We start from the raw sequence: 25,000 nt of genomic DNA, 5'->3' as shown, positions 1-25,000 counted from the left end.
GGAAATGTTGTCTTCCAAAGCTGGAATAGTTACTGGCTTATTTCTGTAGACTTTAGACTTGACGTAGCCCCACAAAAAATAGTCTAAAGGCGTCAAATCGCATGATCTTGGTGGCCAACTTACCGGTCCATTTCTTGAGATGAATTGTTCTCCGAAGTTTTCCCTCAAAATGGCCATAGAATCGCGAGCTGTGTGGCATGTAGCGCCATCTTGTTGAAACCACATGTCAACCAAGTTCAGTTCTTCCATTTTTGGCAACAAAAAGTTTGTTAGCATCGAACGATAGCGATCGCCATTCACTGTAACGTTGCGTCCAACAGCATCTTTGAAAAAATACGGTCCAATGATTCCACCAGCGTACAAACCACACCAAACAGTGCATTTTTCGGGATGCATGGGCAGTTCTTGAACGGCTTCTGGTTGCTCTTCACTCCAAATGCGGCAATTTTGCTTATTTACGTAGCCATTCAACCAGAAATGAGCCTCATCGCTGAACAAAATTTGTCGATAAAAAAGCGGATTTTCCGAATGGACCACCTAAGACGCAGCCGCGGTCAACATTTAAATGAAATTATCTTCAAAAAGTAAATGTCATGTACCAATCTAACGTTTAAAATAAAGAACCGATGAGATTTTGCAAATTTTATGCGTTTTATTGTTTAAAAAAGTTCTCAAGCTCTTAAAAAATCACCCTATAGTTTCCTTATATTACATTTTGGTGGGGAAAGGGTTCCAATCAGCTTTTTACAGCCCTGTCCAAAATGTATTGCCCTCCCCGTTAATTTGTATCAGGCCGAATTAGCGCATGCGCGCCATATAAACGCCTCTTTCAATATGAGGAAATTATATTATTACCCAACAGTTTCAATTATTTATTCATGTTGGTTGTCTTACCTTTGATCATAGTTTGTATTCTGTTTTACCTTAATTCCAGTGTTCTATTCAGATGTGATTTGTGTCTTTTGTTGTCATTTTTCACTCCGTACTTTTGCTGGCATGTTATGTTGCTTCCTTAAATGTAAAAGTTAGTTGTATGCAATAGTGTTTATATTCTTACCAATATTCCTTTCTAATTCTTTCAGCATTTTCGTATTTCTTGTTCCTCATCCAGTCATCCGTTTCCAAAAAAAAAAAAAAAAATAAAAATAAAAAAATTAGTGTTTCATTGATCTTTGTAGAGCAGCTCATCATGGTTTGACGGATAAGAACTGAGGACATGCGTTTTTATTTAAATGATAATAACACTTGGGTTTAATAGTATTGCTACAGCATGTTCACATTTCGTTATCTTCGGTTGATCCTTGACAGCATTACCGCTCAGGCACTTTTGAACATCTGGTACACTGACTCGCAATCGAAATGTGTCACAACCAATTTGATACAACACACCCGAGGGAACGGTATAATGTATGTTGTACACACAAAAACACATACATACACACAGGCACATACGCATACACACATGCATACATACCTACATGTATTCCACAAGCAAGCATCACAACATTGAGTTACTATTTCTATTCTAATAGATTCTAACTAAAATTTGTGTGCCAATAGTCATCTCATTAGTAGAGTCACCATGTTATTTTACCGATTACTCGACTTTCAATAAATTTATTGAGACAAAATCGAATACAAAATCTTTGCCTCGTCTGTAAGAAGCAATGGCACATAAAAGTAGTTCAGAAATGATTCAATACTGCTGTTTTAACGAACAAAAAAAATGCTCCAAATTTCATGTTATTCTTGAAATTAATCTATCAAACAGAGATAACAGATCTCACTCTAACTAATGGTTTTCGTACATGAAATGACTAATGGATTTGAGATGAATGGGGGTACCGTTACCCAATTTCTATCTCTTCTATTGGTCGATCGTTAGTCCTGAGCTGAAACGGTGGCCTTTATTACCGTTCTTGCATGCACTCACTCTTACATTTCATTCACACATCATCTCACCCATCAGGTCCCAAACGATACATCCTCACAATACAAACTGGATGAACATCGTTTGACAGCTATCAGTGGTTTGCTCATTGGTTCGGTCATTATTATTTTATTATATTCTACAATATTCTATTTCATTCCACAGTATTTCATGGTACACAAACTACCAATAAACGTCAAAGATGGATTCGATTTACCGTTCATTTATTGTCATCGTGTGAAACCCAATTGGGATACGTTTACTCTACTTAATTTTCACTTCACACTGGTAATAAGGGCCGGTAGTATGAAAATAAAACATAAAAAAGAGCTCAGTTAAGCCCTACCGGCCTCTCCAACCCCGGATGTTGGAGCGTAATGCAATCAACATCTTATTCAAGTCGTTCAATATATTATTCATTTAATTCAATTATGAAACTAAAACTGTAACGCATATCTTTATCAAATTGTAACGCTAATTGATTGTATGTGATGATGTTTGCAATACCGTCAAGCCCACCAACCAAAGGGAGGGAAGAACAGTTTGTGGAATATTATAGTCGAACCTAAATACAGACTTTTTGCTACTAAAAGAGACAACGGAGCATTTAGAGGCATTTAAAACCATTTTGTTGATGTTACACCAATCAACTGAATTATACAATTGTTTTTATAAAAACTCTGCGTCAGCTGCAGATTTGATTCTATGAAATATTTTGAAGTCATCGGCGAACGATAGCTTCATACACTTGAACGACAAATTTGGATCGTTGAAATACAATAAAAATTTAAACGGTCCAAGCTGAACTCCAGAGGTCAAAGCAAATGGTGAAGTTGTACAGTCTCCTATTTTCAGTATAATTTCACGACTAGTTAGATATGATCGAATCCAATTACAAAATTCCCAATTACAAAATCTCAGTCTACTTAACTTGGTGATCGTTATGTGATGATTCATTTTGTCGAACGCAGCAGAGAAATCGTTGTACACTGAGGTCTCTTTTACGCGGATTTATTACGTGGATTTCCGAAGCTACGCGGTTTTCTTGTTTTGTCTTAGAAATGCATGTAACGTCGGGATCTGGTGTTATCTAGAATTTTTTTTAAGTCAACTCTCTGAAATTTTATAAAAATTATTTTTTAGATTACAGATCTCGACTTTTCATACATTTCTAAGACATTTGACTAAAAAACAAATTCTTCCATTTTGAGTTTTTTTACGCGAATTTCCAAAGTTACGCGGTATTCGCCGGTATAGAATGTACTTGTAGTCGTGCTTGTAAAGAACGTATTATGACGTTTTTTTTTTTTTTTTTAAATAACTATTTATTGGAATATGAGTTAAAATTAAATTATTAAGATTTAAATTGGGTGTTCAGCCACAAGTGGTGACTTTTCAGCCCTGTTATATATATATATATATGATTTGGTTATTACCATGAAGACATCATTTGCTTCCGCAATTCTGAGATTTTTGTGTAGGGAAAATTCTAAACCTACTTGTATTGTGTAATGGGGAAAAGGAACTTATATACTAACTTACTAACTAATACAGAGAGCGAATCGATTCAATTGAAGATTGCATCGATTTTTGTCGGAATTTGCTTATAATATTATGTGACATTACATCTAATGGTTCTATATTTGTGAGTCTGTGTAGCTCATTTGTACTAAACCAGGGAGGACGCTTCAGAATCATTTTCAGAATTTTATTCTGAATCCTTTGAAGCGTTTTCTTCCTGGTGGAACAACAGCTTGACCAAATTGGTACCGCATAAAGCATGGCTGGTCTGAAAATTTGTTTATAAATTAACAATTTGTTTTTTAGACAGAGCTTAGAATTTCTGTTTATAAGAGGATATAAACATTTAATATATTTATTACACTTTGCCTGGATTCCTTCAATGTGATCCTTGAAAGTGAGTTTTTTGTCATACGTTAAACCTAAGTATTTAGCTTGATCAGACCATGTCAATTCCAAGCCATTCAATTTGAGAATGTGATTATTGTTTGGTTTAAGAAAAGAAGCTCTTGGCTTGTGAGGAAAGATAATTAATTGCGTTTTTGCTGCATTTGGTTTAATTTTCCATTTTGACAGATAATCACTGAAAATATTTAAACTTCTTTGTAGGCGACTGCAGATCACTCTTAGATTTCTACCTGTGGCTAACAGACTTGTGTCGTCACAGAATAGCGATTTCTGACAACCAACGGGTAGATTTGGAAGATCAGAAGTGAAAATATTATACAAGATTGGAGCTACACTCGAACCCTGCGGAACACCGGCTCGTACGGGTAGCAATTCAGATTTACAATTCTGATAGCTAACCTGAAGAGTACGATCAGTTAAATAATTTTGAATCATTTTGATCAAATAAATAGGAAACTGGAAATCAGACATTTTTGCTATTAAACCTTTGTGCCAAACACTGTCGAATGCTTTTTCTATGTCTAGAAGAGCAACTCCAGTGGATAACCCAGAAGATTTATTTGTTTTTATCATGTTCGTAACTCTTACAAGTTGATGAGTAGTTGAATGTTCATGACGAAATCCAAACTGCTCTGGTAAAAAAATTGAATTCTCATTTATATGAGTCATCATTCTTAACAAGATAATTTTTTCAAAAAGTTTACTGATAGAAGAAAGTAAGCTAATTGGGCGATAACTTGATGTTTCTGCTGGGTTTTTATCAGGTTTTAGGATAGGAATTACTTTAGCGTTTTTCCATCTTTTTGGGAAGTAAGCTAATGAAAAACACTTGTTGAAAATTTTAACCAGGAGTCTCAAGGCAACATCGGGAAGATTTTTAATAAGAATATTAAAAATTCCATCATTACCAGGAGCCTTCATGTTTTTAAGTTTTCTAATAATTGATTTAATTTCATCAAAATTCGTCTCAATAATGTCATCGTGTGATAACACTTGAGTTGAAATATGATCATATTTCAGTGAGACTTCATTTTCAATAGGACTCACAACGTTTAAATTAAAATTGTGGACACTCTCGAACTGCTGAGCTAGCTTTTGAGCTTTTTCACCATTTGTAAGAAGTATTTGATTTCCTTCCTTGAGAGCAGGAATTGGTTTCTGAGGTTTCTTAAGAACCTTAGAAAGTTTCCAGAAAGGTTTAGAATATGGTTTAATTTGTTCAACTTCTTTAGCGAAATTTTCATTTCGCAAAAGAGTAAATCTATGTTTAATTTCTTTTTGTAAATCCTTAACTATGTTTTTCATAGCAGGATCACGAGAACGTTGATATTGTCGTCGACGAACATTCTTCAACCGAATGAGCAGTTGAAGATTGTCATCGATGATAGGAGAATTTAATTTAGTTTGAGCTTTGGGAACTGAAAGATTTCTAGCTTCGATAATATAATGATTCAAATTATCAATTGCTGTGTCGATATCCGCAGAATTTTCTAAAATAGTTTCATGATCCACATGATTTTCAATGTGAGATCTGTAATCCAACCAATTTGCTCTATGATAGTTGAAAATAGAACTAATTGGATTAATTATAGCTTCGTTGGAAAGTCTGAAAGTTACAGGAAGATGATCTGAGTCAAAGTCAGCATGTGTAATCGGTTCACTACAAATGTGACTTTGATCTGTTAGAACCAAATCAATTGTAGACGGGTTTTTCACGGAAGAGAAACAAGTAGGATTACTGGGATGAAGAACTGTAAAGTAACCAGCTGAGAGTTGATTATGAAGTATTTTACCATTACTGTTATTTTGCCTACAATTCCACTGGACATGCTTAGCATTTAAGTCCCCTATTACGAAAAATTTCGATCGATATCTTGTAAGTTTTTGCAAATCGCCTTTAAAGAAATTTAATTGTTCGCCGGTGCATTGGAATGGCAAATATGCTCCAGCGATGAAATAAATTCCATGAATGGTTTCAACTTCGATTCCCAAGCTTTCAATAACTTTAGTATTGAAAGAAGGTAAAATTCGATGTTTAATTTGCCGTTGGACAAAAATGGCAACTCCCAACCAATTCCAGTAAACCTGTCAAATCGATGAACCACATAATGTGGATTACTTTTCAATTTTACATTTGGTTTAAGAAAAGTTTCTGTCACAATGGCAATATGAATTTTGTGAACTTTGAGAAAATTATAAAATTCATCTTCACTCGATTTCAAAGATCGAGCATTCCAATTTAAAATATTCAAATAATTATTTAACATCACTGTTAAATTTTAAATTCATTATAATATTATTTGCAAATTTCCATCCGATTTGAAATGCTTCAAAAAGTGATGAAGTCGAATTCATTTGGATGATCATTTGAAAAAGTTGATCTTGTAGGTAGATCATTTTATTTTCAGTTATATCGCCTAAATCGACTTCATTTAAAGAAGCGAATGGCATTGAAGGAATATTTGTAGGTAGACTGCCATTAGAAGAAGATGATTTGGCCGGTCTACCTATTAATAAATTGTTTTCGTTAGAAGAAGAACTGCAAGGCGGTCCTGTGTTTTGATTATTTACATTAGAAGAAATAGGAGATAGATTTCTACCTAATATACCAGCATAAGTGAAATTAGAAGAAGATGATGACGAGGTCGATCTACCTGTCAATAAATTGTTTTCGTTAGAAGACGAATTGGCAGGTGCCTTAGAAGAATTTTCAGGTATGTTCTGTAAATTTAAGGTCGTTGATTTGACTTGTTGTCTAAGCGAACGAGCGTTTAAAATTTTTTCCCTGACAGGACATTTCAAATAATTGGATTTATGATTTCCATTGCAATTTGAACATGAAAATTTATCAGTGGTTTCATTCATTGGACAAGCGTCTTTCGAATGCGATTTACCACAATTCAAACACCGTATATCCATATGACAATTTTTGGTTCCATGACCGAAGCCTTGGCAACGACGACATTGCGTTAAGTTTGCAATACGATTATGCCGTTTATAATGTTCCCAATGAATTTTAATGTGGGAAATGAAACGTACTTTTTCTAAAGTTTTCAAATTGTTTACATCACTTCGATTGAAGTGTATTAGGTAAAGTTCATGGGAAATTCCAGAGCGTGGTTTAGAAGTACCATTCGCTCTTTTTTTCATAAGTATTACTTGGGAAGGGGCAAAACCAAGCAATTCTTTTAGTTCATTTTTAATTTCATCAATACTTTGATCATTTGATAATCCTTTCAAGACAGCCTTGAAGGGTCTGTCTGATTTTATATCATATGAATAAAATTTATGAAGTTTTTCGGACAAATATCGAATAAGACGTTCGTAATCTTCCAATCCATCCACCAAGACTCGACATTCTCCTCTTCGTCCGATTTGAAATGAGACTTTTACTTCCGGGAGAAAAGTAGAAAGCTCAGTACGGAATGCTTTGAAGTCGGAAATCATCACCGTCACTGGAGGCATAGATTGATGTTTCTTCCCAGAACGACAAGCGTCCATTTTGGGAATTTTTGAAGAATTTTCTTCTATGTCGCTACAATCGGATTCAGGAAGAATCTCGTAAATATTGTTAGACGGCATAGGATCAACGGTAGGGAAATCCGTCCGTTGTCTTTTATTTTTACATTCAGATTCTATAAGATCGTGAATGTTATTAGAAAAATGTTGAATAACGGATTGTGATTTATTCCGTATTGAATTATTTTTAGCCTTAGGCTTGTTGCCTTTCCGGTTGGACGCAGGCATTTTTGAAATTAATGAAGTTTTAAATTAAATTAACTAGGCTAAATTAGTCTTCGATTAGACTCCTAGCTAGCCTTAAAAAAGGCTGATTAATTTCTTAGTCACTCTAATATCACTCTTTGTATCACTTAGTCACTCTAATATCACTCTTTGTATCACTTAGTCACTTAGTTAGTGATTCAGGTAGCCTTGAAAAAGACTGAAGCCTTGAATCAATGAAACTCTAGGTAGCCAGAAAAAAAAATTCCAGGAGCCAAGAGCTATACGCGTGCGGTGCGAACGACTGTTCAACACCGACTGGACCGTATTATGACGTACTTTTGTAAACTGGAAACGTCAAATTTCAGAACGCAAAAAGCAGTTCAAAATGTTAGATAGTGGAACCAACAAACTATTAGAACAACTTCTTATCACCACTGTAGGAATCCCGTCGAGTCCAGCACTAGATAAATGTTTCAACGTTTTCTTCTTCGTTTCTTTTCTTGCTAGACTCGAGATCGGAGTGCAGAAAAACGAAATTTTGTCCTCTGAAGAAACTATTTGCTAGAGCCGCCTCCTCGTAAATTTGGGTTTTATCAAGGTGAAAATTCATCAATTCGGCCAACTCGAACAATTGCTGAAACGTTCGCCCATCTTTAATTTTTTGGGGTTTCATAGAACTGAACTATTTTTTCGAACAAATGATTCACATATGTGAAGCAATGTTTCTTGAAATTCGCGCGAAATCCGCGCCATCGTATCAAAATCTAAGTAGAATCCGCGCGAAATCCGCGAAAATCGCTAAATCCGCGCGACCGTAACAACCCTGTAAGTATGCGCGATCCAGCGGCAGAACATCTTTCTCATCTGCAGAATCTTGCTCGACTATGGCATTTTAAGTCCTATGTAATCGCATCGTAGGACATGCCCCTGCGTTCTTCACCGACAGTGGAATTTCAACCATCACGAAACTCTCTAAACCTCTATCTTACGGTGTAATCTGTAGGATCAACAGTCCCATAATATAAATCAAACTTTTTTTGTTTCTGTTTCTGATTTCGGGTGGGGCCCGGGCCCCTCGGGCTCTCCCTCTGGGTACGTGCCTGCTACTGACACTATAAATCCCTCCAGGTCGGGGCTCGAACATAAAAAGAAAATTGGCTTCTAAGATCAACGCCGCTACTTACCGTAAAATTATTCGGATACTCCTTGTGATCCTTATCCTTGTGGACGTCGTCGATTTCCGTTTTGCAGAGCGTTAGAAACAGATTTCCTTCGGCATCACCTACGAGCAGAAACAAAGTTGTGATTAGTAAAAAAATGGTCCAGCAATGGGGTAGACTTCTCACTCTTGGCTGACTTCTCCACGAAGTACGTATTGACCCAGAAGTGACATTTTTTCTCCTTCCGCAGAACCAAACTCTTGGTGAATTCGATCTTGACGTCACCGGCCAGGGGCATGCAGTAGTCAAGCTTTGCCACCGTTTGGTCGTCGATGCGCTTAAACTCCGGCAACGGTTGCGGACTTTTGCCCGTAACGTTGATCGTACCCTCCTTGACGTTGACCGCTGGGCTCAACCGGATTTCACAGATCTGATAGAAGCAAAAAAAAAACAAAATAATGGCAGCGAAGTGTTAGTAGTGTTTGTTGCCATCGAAGGAGTTTGACATCAGCTTACGTATAACGTAACCGGCCGATACGATTCATTGCTTCGCAACAAAGTCGCGTAATATTCCACGTATCGACGCTGGGACGGAATCGTAACACCCTTGCTGTCCCTGGTGCGCCGCTGTCCGTAGTAGTGAAGTGCCTCGTCGGCCGTGCCGAACATCCGACTGTACAGCAGGTAGCAACATATCATGGTACCTGGAAGTGAGATGAAATAAAAATAAAAATTAATATTAGGATGACAGTGTAATGGCGCAAAAAGAAGAAAAAAAAACGCAAACGTGCAAATGGTAAAACGATAATTGCGGCGAGCGAAGGGATCGGCGGACGGACATCGGCGAACAGCTGAGCAGCCGAGCGCCCCTCGGGCGAAGCTGGAGCGAATGTCAGCTTGTCGGTGGAACACATGCCATAAAAGTCTCACAACATCCGAGACGAGACATGACAACCGGCTGGCAAAACACATCATCATCATAAGAAGGTAGACGACTGTCGGACGGATTGTCCCCCTGGCTTGTCCGACTGGTCGGTCGGTTGGTTGGTTGATTCGAGCGAAGGTTACATCATAATGGCAAATGAAGATTGCAGCTTTAATGAATAGAATTATCATGTTGAAGTTTTACGATCGGCTTCCGCAATCGGGCCGTGGGTGAGAGATTGTCATCCCGACAATTCGATTAGTCTCTCTAGTCTCTAAGTAATTGATGATACTTTTTTTTTCGTGCTATACCCGGCACCTCATAATGTGCGGCGTGTCATAATAACCCAGCATCCGGTGATTTGTAGAAGTTGATAAACAATGAAAGAGCCGAGGCGTTTGTCGAAGTTTTATGGATGATAACGAAATGTTTAACGTTGTGACCAAAACATGGTCTAGGGTTGGATCCCAGTTTTGTGAGATAAAATTTTCAAAATAATTCAGATTAAAATAGAAACAGTTCTAAGAGTTCTAAGCTGAAAAGTTTGATTCCCCATAAGAACTTATTTTATCATGGCATGCGATGAACGAAATCAAGTTTAAAGTACAATTATTGACAAATAAAAAAAATAACCCGACTTCAAGTTTTAAGCGTACAGTTTATTCGATTTTTACCAAATAAAAATTCCTGGGAAGTAGTAGGATTTTTGGGTTCTGCATACACATGGTTTGAGTGGCGGAACTCAACGGACTGTCTTTAATGACTTTGTATCAAGTCCGATGGAAAACACACTCGGCATACCACAGGGAAGTGTAATGAGACCTATTTTATTCATTATGTATGTTAATGATACGAGATGAGTTTAACGATTTTGGGTAAAAAATCTATTTGATGATGACACCGTGGTATTCATTGCAGCAAAATACCTAGAAAAACTACCGTCTGACACTTGAACGATGATTTGAGTTCTCTAAGTAGATGGTTAAAATAGAAACAGTTGAAATTGAAAATAAGTAAAACTAAGTTCATGATAGTTTTGCGCGAAACCGAATAAGTGAAGATGTTTCTGTTGTGATGGATGGATGATGAGACAATTGATCGCGTAGATAAAAATAGAAGAAACGTGGTTGAAATAAGATCACCTTTCTTCATTCATTCATTCATTGTTTTACAAGGGTATCAAAACATTCGATTCGATGCCTAATCACACCAGCGACACTGACACAGTTTAAGAATTTTCACACTTTAAAGCGACTTTGGGACTTTTGAGATATCCGAAATCAAAAATCCGCGTAAAAAAAAACTTCGGAAAGTCGCGTAGAAAAAATCACGTGAAAAATGACCTCAACATATTTAACATTTACCAAATTTAGGACTGCCGAGAATCTCCGCCGTCAATCTCGGTAAACATTTCGCTCAGATTCAGGAATGAAAATTAAGATTTCAAGACATGTTATGTCCGAATACATTCCACATTAAGAGCTTACATTACGTTTTGAAGCAGTTCTTAGAGTAGTTCTTGGAACAGTTTTCGAGTCGTTTTCTAAGCAGTTTCTGAAACAGTGTTTGAAGCAGTTTTTAGAGGAGTTTCATGAGCAGTGCTTTAAGTAGTTGTTAGAGCAGTATTTTTTAGCAGTTTTTAGAGTAGTTTTTGGAGTAGATTTTTAAGCAGTATTCGAATCGTTTTCGAGCAATTTTAAAACAATTTTTAGAGCAGTGTTTGAAGCAGTTTTTAGAGGAGTCCTCTGAGCAGTGCACTTTCGAGCAGTTTTTAGAGTAGTTTTTTAAGCAGTTTTTGGTGCAGTTTTTTTTAGCAGTTTTTAAGTTTTAAAGCAGTTTTTAGAGCAGTTCTTAAAGTACTTTTCGAGTCGTTTTCTTAGCAGTTTTTAGAACAGTTTTTGGAACGGTTTTCGAATAGTTATTGAAGCAGTTTTCGAGTACTTTTTAAACAATTTTTAGAGCAGTGTTTGAAGCAGTTTTTAGAAGAGTTTCATGAGCAGTGCTTTAAGTAGTTGTTAGAGCAGTTTTTTTTAGCAATTTTCGAGCAGTTTTAGAGTAGTTTTCTAAGCAGTTTTTTGTGCAGTTTTTTTAGCAGTTTTGAAGCAGCTTTTTGAGCAGTTCTTGAAGCAGTTTTCGAGTCGTTTTCTTAGCAATTTTTAGAACAGTTTTTGGAACAGTTTTCGAATAGTTCTTGAAGCAGCTTTAAAACAATTTTTAGAGCAGTGTTTGAAGCAGCTTTTAGAGGAGTGAGCAGTGCTCTAAATAGTTGTTAGAGCAGTTTTTTTGTTGCAGTTTTTAAAGTAGTTTTTGGAGTAGATTTTTTAACAGTTTTAGAGTCGTTTTCTGAGCAGTTTTAGGAACTGTTTTCGAATAGTTCTTAAAGCAGTTTTCGAGCAGTTTGAAAACAATTTTTAGAGCAGTGTTTGAAGCAGTTTTTAGACGAAGTTCATGAGCAGTGCTTTAAGTAGTTGTTAGAGCAGTTTTTTTAGCAAATTTCGAGCAGTTTTTAGAGTAGTTTTTGGAGTAGTTTTTTCAGCAGTTTTTGGTGCAGTTTTTTAGCAGTTTTTAAGCAGTTTTAAAGCAGTTTTTAGAGCAGTTCTTGAAGTAGTTTTCGAGTCGTTTTCTTAGCAGTTTTTAGAACAGTTTTTGGAACGGTTTTCGAATAGTTATTGAAGCAGTTTTCGAGTACTTTTTAAACAATTTTTAGAGCAGTGTTTGAAGCAGTTTTTAGAGGAGTTTCATGAGCAGTGCTTTAAGTAGTTGTTAGAGCAGTTCTTTAGCAACTTTCGAGCAGTTTTTAGAGTAGTTTTTGGAGTAGTTTTTTAAGCAGTTTTTTGTGCAGTTTTTTTAGCAGTTTTGAAGCAGCTTTTAGAGCAGTTCTTGAAGCAGTTTTCGAGTCGTTTTCTTAGCAATTTTTAGAATAGTTTTTGGAACAGTTTTCGAATAGTTCTTGAAGCAGTTTTCAAGCAGTTTTAAAACAATTTTTAGAGCAGTGTTTGAAGCAGCTTTTAGAGGAGTCTTATGAGCAGTGCTCTGAATAGTTGTTAGAGCAGTTTTTTTGTTGCAGTTTTTAAAGTAGTTTTTGGAGAAGATTTTTAAACAGTTTTCGAGTCGTTTTCTGAGCAGTTTTAGGAACTGTTTTCGAATGATTCTTAAAGCAGTTTTCGAGCAGTTTGAAAACAATTTTTAGAGCAGTTTTTGAAGCAGTTTTTAGAGGAGTCTTATGAGCAGTGCTCTAAGTAGTTGTTAGAGCAGTTTTTTTTAGAAACTTTCGAGCAGTTTTTAGAGTAGTTTTTGGAGTAGTTTCTTAATTAGTTTTTGGTGCAGTTTTTTTTAGCAGTTTTTAAGCAGTTTTGAAGCAGTTTTTAGTGCAGTTCTTGGAGCAGTTTTCGAATCGTTTTCTTAGCAGTTTTAAGAACAGTTTTTGGAACGGTTTTCGAATAGTTATTGAAGCAGTTTTCGAGTAGTTTTTAAACAATTTTTAGAGCAGTGTTTGAAGCGGCTTTTAGAGGAGTTTTATGAGCAGTGCTCTAAGCACTTGTTAGAGCAATTTTTTAGCAGTTTTCGAGAAGTTTCTAAGTAGTTTTGAGAACAGTTTTTGGAACAGTATTCGAAAACTGTTTTTAGAGCAGTGTTTGAAGCAGTTTATAGAGGAGTTTTTAGCAATTTTCGAGCAGTTTTTAGAGTAGTTTTTGGAGTAGTTTTTCAAGCAGTTTTTGGTGCAGTTTTTAAGCAGTTTTGAAGCAATTTTTAAGAGCAGTTCTTGGAGCAGTTTTCGAGTCGTTTTCTTAGCAGTTTTTAGAACAATATTTGGAACGGTTTACGAATAGTTATTGAAGCAGTTTTCGAGTAGTTTTTACACAATTTTTAGAGCAGTGTTTCAAGCAGCTTTTAGAGGAGTTTTACGAGCAGTGCTCTAAGCAGTTGTTAGAGAAGTTTTTTTCTTGCAGTTTTTGGAGTAGATTTTTAAACAGTTTTCGAGTCGTTTTCTGAGCAGTTTTAGGAACTGGTTTCGAATAGTTCCTAAAGCCGTTCTCGAGCAAAATTAAAAGAAATTTTTTTAACAGTGTTTGAAGCAGTTTTCAGGAGTTTCATAAGCAGTGCTTTAAGTAGTTGTTAGAGCAGTTTTTTAGCAACTTTCGAGCAGTTTTTAGAGTAGTTTTGGAGTAGTTTTTCAAGCAGTTTTTGGTGCAGTTTTTAAGCAGTTTTTGGAGCAGTTCTTGGAGCAGTTTTCGAGTCGTTTTCTTAGCAGTTTTTAGAACAGTATTTGGAACGGTTTTCGAATAGTTATTGAAGCAGTTTTCGAGTAGTTTTCAAACAATTTTTAGAGCAGTGTTTGAAGCAGTTTTTAGAGGAGTTTTATGAGCAGTGCTCTAAGCAGTTGTTAGAGCAGTTTTGTAGCAGTTTTCGAGAAGTTTCCAAGTAGTTTTTAGAACAGCTTTTGGAACAGTATTCGAAAACTGTTTTTAGAGCAGTGTTTGAAGCAGTTTTCAGATGAGTTTCATGAGCAGTGCTTTAAGTAGTTGTTAGAGCAGTTTTTTAGCAACTTTCGAGCAGTTGTTAGAGTAGTTCTTGGAGCAGTTTTCGAGTCGTTTTCTTAGCAGTTTTTAGAACAGTATTTGGAACGGTTTTCGAATAGTTATTGAAGCAGTTTTTAAATAGTTTTCACACAACTTTTAGAGCAGTGTTTGAAGTAGCTTTTAGAGGAGTTTTATGAACATTGCTCTAAGTAGTTGTTAGAGCAGTTTTTTTGCAGTTTTTAATGTAGGTTTTGGAGTAGATTTTTAAACAGTTTTCGAGTCGTTTTCTGAGCAGTTTTAGGAACTGTTTTCGAATAGTTCCTAAAGCCGTTTTCGAGTTTTTTTAAACAACTTTCGAGCACAATATAATATCTAACACAATATTTAGAGCAGTGATTCAAGCAGCTTTTAGAGGAGTTTTACGAGCAGTGCTCAAAGCAGTTGTTAGAGCAGTTTTCGAGAAGTTTCTAAGTAGTTTTTAGAACAGTTTCTGGAACAGTTTTCGAATAGTTCTTAAAGCAGTTTTCGTACAGTTTCTAGGTAGTTTTTAGAGCAGTTTTTGGAGCAGTTTCTCGAGCAGTGTTTAGAGCAGTTTTTAGACAGTTTTCGAGCAGTTTTTTATGTAGTTTTCAGAGCAGTTTTGGAAGCAGATTTTAAAGCAGTGTTTAGAGTAGTTTTTGGACAAGGTTTTCAACCTGCCAGTTTTAGGAACAACTTTCGAGCAAATTTCAGGGCAACAATACGGATGGTGTCAGTTTGATTCAACATGTTAGATGAGATGCAAAAGACACACTGGTCACTTAGTACTAGTTATTAAAATAAACATAAACATTCATTAAAAAAAACTTTTAGTGAAAATAGTGTCAGTAATCTGTTTTAAATCAGTTTAAATAATTCAAAACTGTTTGTTTTAACATTAAAATGTTTTTTTTCTTATTCTTACATTTATTTTATGCGGCTCAAGATTCTAAAATTAAACAGAGCCGGTTTAACATTGGTTTTAAGTGAAATCAAGATAATTTTTTTTACTGGATTTTGCTGTAACCCTTTTTCTCGGGGCAGAGTTGCTCTCGTTTCTATCCACCATAGGTTAAGGGACCGTTGGCTCGCGAGTCGCATCTTCTTCCATTTTACCGTCGTCGTCGTTGCTGTTGTTTTTAGTGTTTTCGTAGTCGTTGTTTTGGTGTGTCTCTGGAACATCCGTAGTATTGTTCGGATCGATGTTTGTTTGTTGGGTTTGTGTTATTTCACGATTGTTGCAGTTGATGCTTTAGCTGAAGAAGCTTGTTCGGTTATTGCAATATTTTTGTTTGTTGACCCAATAGATACTTGTGCTGAACGGTTGCCTTTGATTAAAGATGTCTTTTTCGTAGTTTCAGTGCAAGGCTTGCCGTAGTGAGCAGGTTGTTCACAAAACTGACATGTTATCAGCTGATTCTCATAGGTAACCAGCGATTTACAAGGATGCCTTCCGCCTTGACCACAAATTACATAAGATGGAATCGCCTTATGCAGTCGAATACGTAACACTCGCACGCCATTCCGGATACCGGGAAAAAAAATCCGCCATATTTTCCTTTCGATGGAAAGAATTTTTCCGTACTGCGACATATTTTCTCGAACGAAATGATCACTAGCCTGCGGGGAAGGTTTCTATTTCACGTTTAAAAATAATGTACACAGAGTTACACGCCTTGTTGAGCTGAATCTCATTTACATCATTACCGTCTAGATGCATTCGTTCTTTAAGTAAGATTTCAATTTCGGTCTAATTTTGCAGCGTTTGAAATCAATACAAATTGAGTTTGGTCTTACTGGCAACGTTTCAGGCCATTGTAAATCGTATTTACCCATTTCGTATACTCTATTGTTCACTGCACTTAAATGTCTTTGTTTCTGTCGTCTCGACCGTAAGTAATTTTCGACTGTGTCGGATGAGATGCGAACACAAATTATCACATTCAAATCTTGTTAGTAAAATAAAGTCGAAATTGGACAGAATTTTTTGCTCTCTTACTGTCGAATTATCTGAATATAACTTTCGTGAAAAGTTCTATCGAGAAGTATTATTTTTGACATAAGAGAAAATAGCTACTGAACTGTTAGATTTCAATCAATCACCTCTTCCTGGAGAAACAATAAAGTTGCTGTATAACTATTCAGGTAAAAGTTAGGCAATTTACGATCTTGAAAATTACATGAAATTTCCGGAATCGAAATTGTTAACGAATTGTTAAGACTATAAAAGTGCGTCAAAAAACATCTCGTGTGGCAGGCCATCTGTATATGTGGTTTGAAGAGAAAAACTTATAGTTTGACCGAGACCATTGACCAGAATATCATAAATGGAATGCTGGAATGCCAGAAAAAGACGTCTGTTGCCTTTCCTAAAGAAAAACATTTTTTTCGTTGTTTGGGCGGGACTTAGCATCTTGCCATTATGGAGAAATACTATAGAATGGTTTGCCGCGAATAACGTTAAGGTGAACATGACTTTTTCCAATGTCCGTTACTCGTCATTTTAAATCGTCGTGGGTATTCACGAGAATTACTGACAAAGAAATGTTTCAATTTTCTTCCACAATTGAAAATGAAAAAAAAAACACAAAACAAATTCTTGAGAAAGTTTTCCAATGTTCCCCAGGGATTACCGTACAGCGGCATGCAAATAAACATTCAACCTTTCCTTCCCCGAAATGGAAGACAACACCTGCGCGATGAAGGATACCGCGCTTCACCGTTTTTTTTTTTCGTGCAAAGTTACCAGACAAGTTCACGCTAAAAAGCAGCTAGAAGGAAACACTCGTTTGCATGTCATTAAACTTTCCGGTTGGTTTTGTTTTTTAAGGATTATGTCTGGTCCTTCGTCGCATCCTACAAACATACTCACACAAACATCGACAAACAACCTTTCATCAGGAAGGAGCTTTATTTCCTATTTCGTTTGTCTGCTGTCTGCTGGCATCGTCGCAGGAAAATACAAAGGACCAAAAGAAGAAGTAGAAGAAGGAAAACCCCTAAGCTGCATAACAGTCGTGTGTCGCAATTTTGTCTGTGTGTGCCCTGCCTGGAGCGAACGGGAAGTGTTTTGTTTCCATTAATGTTATCATCTGGAGAGGCTCCGGGCCCCAGAAGCGATGCATGTGTTTCCTTCGTCCTCCGTCCTACGTCCTGGGATATATGCAGGCAGTTGCATTCGGAAGAATTTTCAATTGGTTTTTGTTCGCTGTCTGCGGAAAGAACCAATTCAATCTAAATGTAAAGTAGTATCAAAAACAAAATCTGCGGGGGAATTCATGTTTATGCACCTTTTTTTTCTGTCTCCGATCTCGTGCGGCTCCAGGGGATCGAGATAAAAATGAGCCATTGCCAGTAGTTTAATCTGAATCTTAGATCGATTTGATAATTTTTTTTCTCTGTTTCTCTTTTATTTAAATTCAGAAAATTGCTTCAAGGGTGATTATGGGACTCCCGGATTGTTTCATAAATTATTCTATCTACAATCTACGGATTTCTATGGAAGCACAAAAGGTGGTAAAATCTGGATCGATTTGCTTCGATTTGGATGAAACTTTTCATACATCTTCATTATGGTAAACCATTTGTATGGCGCGGATGGGAAGACCAATTTGCCTCCAGGCTGAGTTTCGAAAAGGGCGAATCAATATTTACACGAAAATGTCGTCAAACATGGAAAATGTTATTGGTAGAAAAAAGGAATCGAAAACGAAGAGGGAGAGGGGAGGGGGGGTGTATGTATGTATGTGTGTGTATGTATGTGTGTGTATGTGTGTGTGTTTGACAAATATTGTTCACTCACTTTTCTCTGAGATGGCTGAACCGATTTTCACAAACTTAGATTCAAATGAAAGGTCTCATAGTCCATTGCAGGGTGATATACACCAAAAAATGTGAAAATAATGTCACTCACTCACTGGAAATGACCAAACCGATTTTCACAAACTTAAATTCAAATGAAAGGTGCTATGGTTCTATACAAAGTTCCTGAATTTCATTTGGATCCGAAATCCCGTTCCGGAATTACAGGATGATATGCATTAAAAATGTGAAAATAATGCATTAAAAATGTGAAAAAAAAGTTACTCACTTTTCTCGTAGATAGAAGTTCTAAAGATGCCACAAGAATATTCCAATTTTCATTCGGATCAAATCCCTGATTATTCCGGAGATAGGGTGCTTAGTATGAAAACGTCAATTTAAGGAATACTTTGTTCATAAGCTACTTCTTTATATTGGCTAGTGATTTTCTCTAGTTTGCAGACCATGAGACTCTGTAACCAAATAAACCATTGATAGTCCCGTAAATGATTTGCTGAATCTACCGACTACCGGTACATTTTTTTCATGAAGTCTCGTGGTCCCATAATTTCATCCGGATGTATACGATAAGTTAAAGTTTCTTGTACTATCTGTGATAGTTTCAAACCTTTAAAATTCCATTGAATCAGTTGTAACAAAAAGGAACCATCAGAAATAACAGAAATACGTGAGATTGCAAAACTACATGGCTAGAAAATCAATGCAGTAATTTTTGGTAGAATCATAAGACCTATCATTTGACCCTAGGATTGGGAATATCGGTTCTGCAATCTCTGAAAAAAGTGGTTAAGATCCATTTTTGAGTTTATGACTTTTATCTCCCGTCGTTAATCGAAAATCGGGAATCAGGATAGCCGGAATCGGTTCGTTTAGCTGCCTACTGATAATGGCTATCGATTTGTGTAATTTCTAGTTCAGCGTAGAAAATTTTTTACGGTGACGGTGTACAATATTTAACACACTTTACCCTATAACTCCAGAACCGGAAGTCGGATCCGGATGAAATTCAGGAGTTACGTATGGTTCCAAAATTCGAATCGTCATAGAGAATCGTAAAAAATGAGTAAGTGCACGGTTGAATGAACCGAATGTCAGATTGAATAGATTTTCACTAACTTAAATTCAAATGTAGTGTATCACTGTAGCAGTATTATGCAACCGAATTCTTCAAAACTATTTTCTGAACTTTATAAAATTTTAGTATTTCGGGGAACTTCTACTGTAATATACAGGAGAAAATGAAAATGCGAAAGACAGGTCTAGGTGGATTAAAACAGGTTTTTAATGCAATTTTCCAAAGTTAACCGGCCTTGCCTTGCCTTAGAAATGCAAGAAACATCGAAATTTGGTGTTATATCGAAAAAATTCTTTAAACCGACGTTCCGGGAATAAAGCGCACATTTTTTTCGAGGTAAAACCAGATCTAGACTATTCGTGCATTTCTAAGACATCTGATATAAAAAAAAAATCGATTCCGGTAATCTTAAAAAAATCCAGAGTCGAAGTCAATCTTAAAAAAAATCCAGAGTCAAGTAAATACCAGATTTTGAAGTTTCATGTCTTTTTAAGACAATCTTTCGAGTACTTCCATATGAAATTGAAGGTCGACTTAGCATTGTATTTCTTGATTTGCTTCAAATTTTGCATAAGTATTCTTCATGACCAAAAAGGGTGTAATAATCTCTGAGAAAATTGCGCGGTAGAAAAAAACACATGTTTTGTCGGTTACGTCACTTATACCACTATATTTGCGGAACCGAAAGTGACAGCCATTTGATTTTCAATCTTAATTAATGGTCCAATAGTAACTTTCAAACGAGCCTAAGCATGTTGGAATCGGTTGAGCCATCTCTGAGAAAATTGAGCGATGTGAAAACAACGCGTTTTGTCGGTTACATCACTTATACTATCATTGTTCCGGAACCAGAAGTCACAGCAATTTGATCTCCGAACTTGATCAATGGCCCAAATATCTATTCGTATACTAATGTTAACTTTGGTTCCCATTATTTTCTATGCAGCGTGAATTTTAAAAAAGATAAATCTCAATTTTCTGCCCATCATCTGCATTTTACGTCGTGACTGATTGAGATTAGAATGCTTAGGACGATTGTATGGAATCATATAAATATACTATACAGTTCGCTTTCACATCTCATCCAAGTCAGTCGATATAACAAAACCGTTTACGTTCGGGACGGAAGAAACCAAGTACAGTATTGTGTAGTGAACAATAGAACGACCTCGAATTGAGTGAACTAAACGAACAAAAGCTACCGCCGACACGAAAGAATACAATTGTTGTTGACTTCAGGCAGTGCAAAATTCGACCTTCGATACGACAACTTGAAGGTTTGCCTAAGGAACAAATGCATCTTGACATTAAACGTGTGTGTTGATTCAGTAAAAACCATTCAAGCGAAGAGGTTGTGTTTCGATTGTACTGGCTCGTGAGTTAACGGCTGCTACCGAGACAATTCTAAGCTTCAGGTAGTTAAACTGCCCATAGCAAACGCAATATTCGGGGCGTTTCCCGACTGGAAAGCTAGCAACGAAGGCCATCCCGTTCATACGCACAGAGGTGTAGAGACACAGAGGTGCGAGAGCATAGAAGTGACGAGTCACAGAGGTGCCATCGCATAAAGGTGCGAAGACGAAGGGGTGCAAAGGCACAGAGGTGCTAAAGCAACCCAGTGCTGATCTACCAGGTACCAGAATTTGTACGCTGCGTAGGATCAAAAGAGACGGCATATATCGCGAGGTGCTACACTGCAAGCATCGCATTTGATCGCCACCAAGAGCAAAAGCACTGTACCTGGGGTCAGGTACAGCAAGTGCAGTGGTGTTCACAACGACGGCAGAGCAACTGAGATAGCAGTAAACGACAGAAGACTGCCAATTGGAAACAGCAAAAGACTGCCAATTGGAAATCGTTGGAAGAGCTTCACGTCGTTCTTCACGATAAAGGAACAGAGACATCAGCTACAAGGTAGATTTAATTTAATTTATTTTTTATTTCTTATATCTGAAATTTTACTAAACATAAGTTTTTATTTTGGTATTATTAATTTACAAAAAAAATTTAATGTAATGGATGATCTCATGGAAGATCACCCGAATCCGATTCCGGATACTAGTAAAAGTATAAATACTCCGAGGGCTAAACATTATCCACAGGGTACCACTGGGCCATGGATAGTCTATCTTCGAAAAAAAGAAAAGATTTTAAACTTGATGCAAATTACAAAGGATTTGACATCACATTTCTCTGAAGTTAAAGAAATCTGTAAGGTTAATAGAGATAAAATTCGAGTTGTAGTTAACGACTTGAAACAGGCAAACGATATTGTAACCTGTAAATTATTTGCTATTGAATATCGAGTTTACATTCCATCGAAGGAGGTAGAAATTGACGGTGTTGTGACTGAAGCAAGTCTGACAGCAGATGATTTACTTAAAAATGGAGTTGGCCGTTTTAAAAACTCCATGCTTGAGGGAGTTAAGATACTCGAGTGCAAACAATTGTACTCAGCATCTATTGTCGATGGAAAAAAGTCTTATCGTCCCTCAGATTCGTTTCGCGTAACATTTGCCGGATCTGCATTGCCTAGCCATGTCTATATCGATAAAATTCGTCTTCCTGTTCGGCTTTTCGTACCGCATGTTATGAATTGCACGAACTGTAAAAAATTCGGACATACAGCTACTTACTGTAGTAATAAGTCCAAATGTATCAAATGTCAAGGGCCTCATAAGGATAATCTTTGCGATAAAGATGTTGAAAAATGTGTTTATTGTGGGGAAAGCCCTCATGATGATCTTTCAGTGTGCGCTGCATTTAAGCTGCGTAAAGACAAAATGAAGCTTTCTTTAAAAGCACGGTCTAAGCGCACATATGCAGAAATGCTCAAAACGGTCATACATGTCTCCCCTTTGGAAACCGAAAACGGTTTTTCAAATCTTGCGGAGCCAGAGGAATCTGACTCTGACGGAAATAGTGAAGATACCTCGTTTGTCACTCCTCAAGGGTCTGTTAAGAGGAGATTAACAAACCACAAAATACCAAAAAAGACACCTAAAATTATACCTTCAAAAAAAGATCCCCGTGTTAAAGCTAAAAAGCCAAATTTAAAACCAAAAACTGTGCCTCCTGGTTTGTCAAATTCACAAACCAATCCAGGAACTAGCTCAAGAAAAGACAATAATCCAGTGGGCTCCATTTCACATTCACCAACAGGATTACTGAAATTTTCGGAAATTGTAGAATGGATTTTCGCTGCATTCAATATTTCTGAACCTCTAAAGACCATCATAACAGCATTCCTTCCAATAGCTAGAACTTTTTTGAAACAGTTATCAGCTCAATGGCCAGCTCTTTCAGGTTTTGTATCATTTGATGGATAATTTATCATCCGCCGCAAATGATTCAATCACTGTCCTGCAGTGGAATTGTCGAAGCATCATGCCAAAACTTGATTCATTTAAAGTTTTGTTGCATAGTCAAAAATGTGATGTATTTGCTTTGTGCGAAACATGGCTTACATCAAACATAGCCTTAAATTTTAATGACTTTAACATTATACGTCTCGACAGAGACTCCCCGTATGGTGGAGTGCTTTTAGGAATTAAGAAATGTTATTCCTTTTATAGATTAAACATTCCTTCGACTTCTAGTATAGAAGTTGTTGCTTGTCAAATAAACATTAAAGGAAAGGACATTTGCATTGCTTCGGTATATATTCCTCCAAGAGCTCAAGTTGGACAACGACAGCTTAATGAAATTATCGAAGCCCTTCCTGCTCCACGTTTGATTTTAGGAGATTTCAATTCGCACGGAATGATGTGGGGTTCCGTTTACAATGATAGCAGATCATCTCTAATATATAATATTTGCGACAATTTTAGCATGACGGTACTAAATATGGGTAGCATGACACGGATCCCAAGACCTCCTGCACGTCCAAGTGCATTAGATTTATCTCTTTGCTCGACTTCAATTCGACTAGATTGAACCTGGAAAGTATTTCCTGATTTACACGGTAGCGATCATTTACCAATCATCATCTCAATTAGGAGTAACAAAGGCATTGCTAATTCAGTTAATATTCCATATGATTTGACAAAAAATATTGACTGGATTAAATACCAAAGTAATATTTCAAGTGTCTTAACTTCAATGGAAGAGCTTCCCCCACTTGAAGAATATGACTTCCTCGTTTGTTCGATTCTGGAGGCCGCAGAACAAGCCCAAACCAAACGATTTCTTGGTCCATCGTCTAACAGAAGACCTCCAAATCCTTGGTGGGACAAAGAGTGCTCAGATGCTAAACACGCGAAACAAAATGCTTTCAAGACGTTTTTAAAACGAGGAGGAGGAACTCCTCAGAATTTTGAAAAATTCTTGGTTTTAGAAACCAAGTACAAGAACATACTTCGGGTTAAGAAATGCAGCTATTGGAGACATTTTGTGGAAGGTTTGTCAAGAGAAACCTCAATGAGCACTCTTTGGAATACGGCCAGACGAATGAGGAATCGTAACGTAGGAAATGAGAGTGAGGAGTACTCGAATCGATGGATATTTGATTTTGCGAGGAAAGTTTGTCCAGATTCCGTTCCTACGCATAGCATTGTTAGGGAGTCTTCTTCAAATGATGATTCCATTGATAGCCCCTTTTCAATGATGGAATTTTCCATAGCACTCATGTCTTGTAACAATAACGCTCCTGGATTGGACAGAATTAAATTCAACTTGGTGAAGAATCTGCCCGACCTCGCAAAAAGACGTTTGTTGGAATTGTTCAACAAGTTTCTTGAGCAAAATATTGTTCCACCTGACTGGAGACAAGTGAAAGTTATCGCCATTCAAAAGCCGGGGAAACCAGCTTCCAATCACAACTCATATAGACCCATTGCGATGTTGTCCTGCATCAGAAAATTGTTCGAAAAAATTATTCTACGACGTCTCGACACTTGGGTCGAGACGAACGGTTTGTTGTCAGATACTCAGTTTGGCTTCCGTAGAAATAAAGGGACGAATGATTGCCTTGCATTACTTTCGTCTGACATCCAAATTGCCTTCGCTCAAAAGCAACAAATGGCATCTGTATTTTTAGACATTAAAGGAGCATTTGATTCAGTTTCCATTGATGTTCTTTCAGACAAGCTTCACCAAAATGGACTCCCAGCGGTTATAAATAATTATTTGCACAACCTTTTGTCAGAGAAACGCATGCATTTTTCACATGGCGATTTGGCAACAATCAGAATTAGCTACATGGGTCTCCCGCAAGGCTCATGCCTCAGTCCGCTCCTCTATAATTTTTACGTGAATGACATTGACAGCTGTCTAGTAACCCCATGTACACTAAGACAATTGGCAGATGATGGCGTGGTTTCAGTTACTGGATCCAAAGCTATTGATCTGCAAAAACCATTGCAAGATACCTTAGATAAATTGTCCGTTTGGGCTGTTCATCTTGGTATCGAATTCTCTGCGGAGAAAACAGAGCTGGTCGTCTTTTCAAAAAAGCATGATCCCGCGCAACTTCAGCTTCATATGATGGGAAGAATAATCGAACAGGTTTTGACTTTCAAATACCTCGGGGTGTGGTTTGATTCCAAATGCACGTGGGGAGGACACATTAGGTATCTGATAACGAAATGCCAACAAAGAGTAAATTTTCTTCGAACAATAACAGGGTCTTGGTGGGGTGCTCATCCGCAAGATCTAATAAAATTGTATCAGACAACGATACTTTCAGTGATGGAATATGGATGCGTTTGTTTTCGTTCCGCTGCAAATTCTCATATTATCAAACTTGAGCGAATTCAGTACCGTTGTTTGCGAATTGCTTTAGGCTGCATGCATTCGACACATACAATGAGTCTTGAAGTTCTGGCGGGAGTTCTTCCATTAAAAGATCGATTTTGGGAGCTTTCATCACGCCTGCTAATAAGATGTGATGTGCTG

At 37.0% G+C, this 25,000-nt stretch overlaps 1 protein-coding gene across 3 annotated transcripts in view; it reads right to left on the bottom strand.

Moving 5' to 3' along the window:
* The window catches only part of LOC131430452 (GATA zinc finger domain-containing protein 7), a 242,298-nt gene that overhangs the window by 41,851 nt on the left and 175,447 nt on the right, over positions 1-25,000 (bottom strand). For all 3 annotated transcript variants that reach the window (XM_058595463.1, XM_058595462.1, XM_058595464.1), the window contains exons 5-7: positions 9,262-9,449; positions 8,932-9,175; positions 8,770-8,867 (exon numbers count right to left, since the gene is read on the bottom strand). In XM_058595463.1, the coding sequence (XP_058451446.1) occupies positions 8,770-8,867; positions 8,932-9,175; positions 9,262-9,449 (530 nt within the window). The remainder of the gene's footprint in view (positions 1-8,769; positions 8,868-8,931; positions 9,176-9,261; positions 9,450-25,000) is intronic.

The sequence above is a fragment of the Malaya genurostris genome, chromosome 2 (assembly GCF_030247185.1).
Source record: "Malaya genurostris strain Urasoe2022 chromosome 2, Malgen_1.1, whole genome shotgun sequence".
Classification (NCBI taxonomy): domain Eukaryota; kingdom Metazoa; phylum Arthropoda; class Insecta; order Diptera; family Culicidae; genus Malaya; species Malaya genurostris.
This window is presented reverse-complemented; position numbering and strand designations above follow the sequence as displayed.